At 38.0% G+C, this 5975-nt stretch overlaps 1 protein-coding gene across 1 annotated transcript in view; it reads right to left on the bottom strand.

Annotated features, from left to right (window-relative positions):
• The window catches only part of LOC122345428 (connector enhancer of kinase suppressor of ras 2-like), a 21318-nt gene extending 15977 nt beyond the window's left edge, over positions 1-5341 (bottom strand). The window contains exons 1-4 of the mRNA XM_043239547.1: positions 5087-5341; positions 2535-2692; positions 920-1125; positions 77-167 (exon numbers count right to left, since the gene is read on the bottom strand). Of these exons, the coding sequence (XP_043095482.1) occupies positions 77-167; positions 920-1125; positions 2535-2692; positions 5087-5138 (507 nt within the window). The 5' untranslated portion in view covers positions 5139-5341. The remainder of the gene's footprint in view (positions 1-76; positions 168-919; positions 1126-2534; positions 2693-5086) is intronic.
• Between the last annotated feature and the right edge of the window lie 634 nt (positions 5342-5975).

Below are 5975 nucleotides of genomic sequence, written 5' to 3'. Positions count from 1 at the left end.
GAAAACAGCAACTAAAATACTCAAACAATGGCCATATTAGGGTGGAATCGCCTTTAAAGCACTGTAATAAAAACACACTCACCTTATGCACAGTAATATCCAGATCTTTACACAGAGTGGCAACTTTCTCATTTGCTGTGTATCCAGTCTGCTGTGCAAATTGGTATCTATTAAAAAGACATATACATTATGACTGATAAAGAATGAACACCACTTCATGTGCAAATTCCAACCTGGTCTTAGAAAAATATGTACCTCCACACTTTTTGTGCAATGCCGTTTTTAATTTGCCTTACAGCACATTTTGCCACAATTTCAAATAGAAATGACCACTGATTGGCTCTAAAACACAGGTTCGTGAACCATACAATGCGTGACCCATTTACTACATTGTTATAGGTACATATAGCAGTGTTTTTATTTTGTTAAATATCAGGAACTGTGGCTAAAAGCTAATGCTCTACCATGTTGGAAACATGCCCTATACCAAACGCAGCCCTAAACCTGCCCGACAGTGTTAACAAATGCAATCTGATATAAAACAGCATTTCTTGATCCATGTCATTTCAGTTTCCTTTTATGCAGATTTGAATAGTTTTTTCGAACCAGTATATTAATATTGTTTTGAACTCACATGATATTCTTCAAGTAATTATGCAAAAATTACACTTTATTAATAAAAACTCTGTACATTTTTGTGAAAAGAAATAAAAGGTGTCTGAGTTTTACTGCCTTTAGTGTTGACTTCTTTTGAAAACTGCAGTGATATGTACTTATTGGTACGTATTTCATGTCTTACTAAAAAGTGCACCAAGGTACGTTTATGCAATGAGACAAGGCAGGCAAATTCACTGCCTGTATAATGTATATTAACACACATGTAAATGGCACTCTGTGGTTCAGGCTGTGTGATTCTCACCTATTGAGCAAAGACGCAAGTCCATTGGATGCTGTGACGACGTCCACCACCGCCTGCAGCACCTGTTGTGACAGCTTGGTGGCGCTCTGTCCATCATTGCTGTTATTGACACGCCAGCGCCCCTGTATGCTCATCTGCAGAGCGTGAGCCACTGCACGTAGTTTCTCTGTCAGACTGCGCAGATTGTCACCCCCAACACTGTATGTCTGCACGGACACAAGAAAGAATATGCTATGTGCCAGAAATACGTTTGTAAAAGTTGACCAATCTTAAATTTTACAACTATAAAAATTTGGCAAAAAACGTGAGCGATTTACATAGAAAAACAATAAACCCTTTTTACAGACTTTGATGATAACCCATTTCCAGTTTTTAACAGTGAAAATCTAGCAAAAGTTTTTTTCTTCTCTTTATCTCTTTCGACTAACGTAATCCATCTCTTCAAATATTTGAAAAGTCACAGAAATGCTATCGTAGATTTTTTAAACTGTTGCTAAAAGTATAAAATCGAAAACCATGTCTACACAACAATGGCGACGGATGTGTCCTACATGACCTAAAAGAAACATAACCTAAATTTAAAAGATAAATGTGCAATATACCTTCTTATCCTACAAACGCGCTTTCAACCTAACTAATAACTAACATCCTTATATCCCACCAAAGCCTGATGTGCCTTTGGTCCACGCCTTGGAAACTGTAGGTTTGCTAAATTACAAAAAATTCATTCTCTTTAGCAAAGCAGGATAAATTAAGCCTGAGTGTACTGTTACGACACACACAGGGAGTCCTGGCACCAACAGGTCCACATTAATCCTCCCAGCAGGCAAAACATTTACAGCACATGGAGCACATCCACTGTCAGCTCAGGGGAAGCTTCAGTCTACCAGCCAGCAATCAACACATTTATGATCTGAAAATGAAGTGAAATTACTGCACTATTTATTTCTTGGAATTGCACGCTATGAACACTATAAATCCATGATATTGCACAGCTAAGATGACTGAAGACAAGCATGGAAGTGGAAACCATTTCAAAAAATAGGCCAGGCACTTGTGGAAGAATGTTCCCTGAGATTTGGCTAGAGTTTTGTTAGTGTTACAGGCCTCTGAGAATACAGCTTAAGTCAGCAGGGTGAGCAGCTCTCACAGATGTAATGAAATTCACAGACAGAGAGAGAGAGAGAGAGAGAGAGAGAGAGAGAGAGAGAGAGAGAGAGAGAGAGAGAGAGAGAGACGGTACACAGAACAGTTCAGTCACAGACTAATGATAATGCTAGTGTATAAATACTGACTTTATTCCTACAGCATTCCTCACCTCTATAACAGAGGCTCTAATATGGGTGGCAGACAGGCATGTGAAACACAAATGCTAACAAAACCCATTCAGAAATACTTAATATCAGGTTATGAAATAACAAAAGGATTATTACAATACAATACACTCTGAATTTACGAATCACACACTCAAATACAAGTTTTATCCCCTTTGTAACACTCCATTCAGAAGTGTTCTGCATAGAAGCTAATAACAAATAGGCTAAACGTAGCACTGAAGACGCCCCTTGGTATNNNCACACACACACACACACACACACACACTCAAGAGTCCTACCAAAGCACAGAGCTTTTCCACAGCCTCCAGTATAAGCTCCTGGTGTCCGATTTTATGCACTCCAAGTTTCTCCAGTCTGGTAGATGAAAGATGCAGCAGGTCAGAGCCAGAGAGGTGCCATTCGGAGAAGGAGTACTGCTGTAGAGGAGCATCCAGACCTAAAAAACACAAGGAGAAATTTAAGTTCACGAACAGTTCAAATTAAAGTGAGAGCTGAAGTTCATCACAGTACCAAATGTTACTGGAAAAGAATGTAAAATATCATCACATAAATATTTTTACAAAAAAATATTATGCTGATAATATAAATATTATTATACACTACCATTAAAAGTTTGGGGTCAGTACTATTTTGGATTCATTAAATTTATCAAGTTAAATGTTTAAGCAGAATAAGAAACTGTTTTGTACAAAAAATGGCAATTAATTATCCTTAAAGATTATCTTTGACCATAAGTAAAATAGAAAAAAAAAGAGTCAATAGGTAGTTAGTACAAGTAGAGAGACACCAACACATTATGAATGAAAGGAAACAGCTACTGTATATGAGGAGCTCAGACACATACACAAAAAGATCTTTCCATAGATCCATTATAATAGAAAGAAATGAGTGGCCTAGCATGAAAAAGGTGCCCAGGAGGCATCTGGGTCATGCACACTGAAGTTGTGCAGCCAGCTGTTGTTGAAAGTCATGTTAAAACACACACCTGCTGAGTGTTTACATTAGGAAAGTGCACTTTATATCCCCAGTGCGACAAGTTTCTGTTGTTAATTTAGAAACAAACAGTAAATCAGCAAATACTTCCTGTAAACAGTTGTATACTGTGACACTGAGGATTTAAGCTCATTTCTCTGAGCTGGTGAGACAGAAGGATTTTGGGCCCTGAAGAAAATTCCTTTGTGTAAGATTTTTTTACGCAACTATCCACAGCTGAAAGATTTCATAACTCTCGGATAACTCTAAACCATATAGCAGGGAACATAAAGCTTTGTTATTACATTTTGCTTTGAAATTTTATTCAGCTTTTAGAGATCTCATACACTGAGAACCTAAATGATCACAAGACACAATAATGTCCAACAGTCAAAAAAAAACAAAACAAAAACCCTACAAATTAGACAAGCAAAAAAGAGAAATAGGGGGCTCTATGCTTTTGTCATAGTGTAATAGGATCAGGGCTTTAACAGAATCACAGTAAAAGTACAAAGCTGTTGATCTCATTCAGGTGTGTTAAATAAGGGACACATGCGAAATGTGCAGAGCAGAGGGTCCCCAGGACTGGAATTGAGAAGTAAGGGATTTGGGAACATTATTCACTACTAATTTGATTATTAACGTGCATATTACTAGATATTGGCTGTTTATTTATAAGGCACATATTAATGCCTTACATGACTATATCTAGACCAGATATCTGGTCCACTAGATATCAGTGTGCACTAAATTAAGAGTTCATAGCGAATATATCTTACCAACCAAAACTTTCAGTTTAAATCTATAATAGGGCTAGTTAGATTGTCAAAATAGCTGTATCTCATTCACTATGATATTTTTAATTCAAGTCCAAACAGTCTGCTCAAACCCTCTTAAAATTGAAAATAATTTCTAAAAAAATTTTTTAAATTCTGCTCTGCAAATGAAACGAAAATATTTAACAATACCGTACATAGCATTCAACATGCAAATTCTGCTCTGCAAATGAAACGAAAATATTTAACAATACCGTACATAGCATTCAACATGCAGTTTCATTGTTTTGTATTTCAAAAGTTTGTATTTCAGAGTTTGCTAAAGTCTTTTAACTGCATGATGAATTGTGACAACATGCCCCAGTCTTGGTGACACTGTCGTACACAACATCACGTGTTCAATGAAGTAGTCGCTGCTTTTAATATCAAGCCACTGTAAAGATGATAATAACAGAAATATAAAGCAAAATCGACGTGCGAAAAGAACAGCATTAGAACACAGAACACACGTAAAACCGCATTATATGGATAATATGTCAATACAAAAGTACTGTAAAACGCAATTCATAAGCAATCGCACAAAATAGCCACTAGTCTGTTATTACGCAATACTGCCAATGTAACTACAGTTTAAGTAGCCTACGAAGCGACCCAAATACCATTGTAAAGTAGGCCTATAAAACATATAACACCGTACGAGTGTTAAAATGAAACCACGGAGCGTGGGACAGAAATGCGCGAGAGAAACGAAGACCTGCGTACATAACGAGCGATGTGGGCCAGTCTGGACTCGCACAGAGAATGACAGCAGCGGATCGTATCGCTTTGCATACGAGGAAGACGTATCAACGCATCACAGATTGCGAAGTTTAATCGCTTCTGTGTTCACCAGCTGCGAATTAATATCGCGCGAGAGTTTACCAACAAACTAAAAGGCGCTTCCTCATTCCACTAACACCCTCTCGCTCCTTAGGGATTTGCGTTGTTCCTGTTTAATTCGGCCGTATCTCACTGTCGACTGACATAAAGTCACCTGTCGGTGGCAAAAAAAAAAAAATCACAGACAAGCACAGCCCAGTTACCTTTGAGCCACTCGGCGACTCTCTCGTCGCTCCAGGACGTTACGGGCTCCATGATCTTAGGAGCATGAATTGAAATCCCTGAAGTGGATCAGAGCAAAGAAAAGTTCATCCTGCCGTCCGCTCGGCACACCTTCTTACAGGTAAAGCTGCGCCCTCAGCCAATGGCGTGCGGCGCTGCCGTCCGCGTGCACTGCGCCTGTCTCGGTTTGCAGGGAGGGGTTCGTGAAATTCGTTCAGTGAGGCGACTCAGCGTCCCGAAACCGAATCAGTTCTCTCTGCTTGCAGTCTCTGTTCTCCCACCCAACTTCAAGCGGTTTGATCAACGTATTTAACTCTTTAAGGTCTTCCTTTCTGGTGTTAGTAAAGTGTGGGAAACTTTTTGTGGGATGTATTTCAATGCTACAACTGGATATTTTCCTATAGCGACCGTATAACAAAAATGAATCCATGCTGGTCAGACAAGAAACAAGAATCATTTAACATGATGCAATTATTTACATTCTTATGCTAAATTAGTAGGCTAAAGTTTCTTGTTGACCTACAGATTCGTTTTAAGTAGCCTACTGAAAAATGTAAACAGGCCTACAGCTTAGCTGGGATAAATAGCAGGCTATGTAATGAATTAATATATTTTACAGTTAGCTCATTGTTGGAGGCAGAAAACAATAACATTCCAAATCTTTTGACTAAGCTTCTTCATTTGCATTCTAGACTTTAAAAAGCAAGTGCATTACTGGTATCTACACATAATTATAAATAGCTAAATTAACACGAACATATCTAGTATTGCTCCCTGAAATGAAAATGCAAAATTAACATATATATTTTTAATATATTTTATTAATTTTGTTTTTTTTCATATAGGAACATGATAGCTTAACCAGTCCTT

This window comes from Puntigrus tetrazona, chromosome 5 (genome assembly GCF_018831695.1).
Source record: "Puntigrus tetrazona isolate hp1 chromosome 5, ASM1883169v1, whole genome shotgun sequence".
In the NCBI taxonomy this organism is placed as follows: domain Eukaryota; kingdom Metazoa; phylum Chordata; class Actinopteri; order Cypriniformes; family Cyprinidae; genus Puntigrus; species Puntigrus tetrazona.
This window is presented reverse-complemented; position numbering and strand designations above follow the sequence as displayed.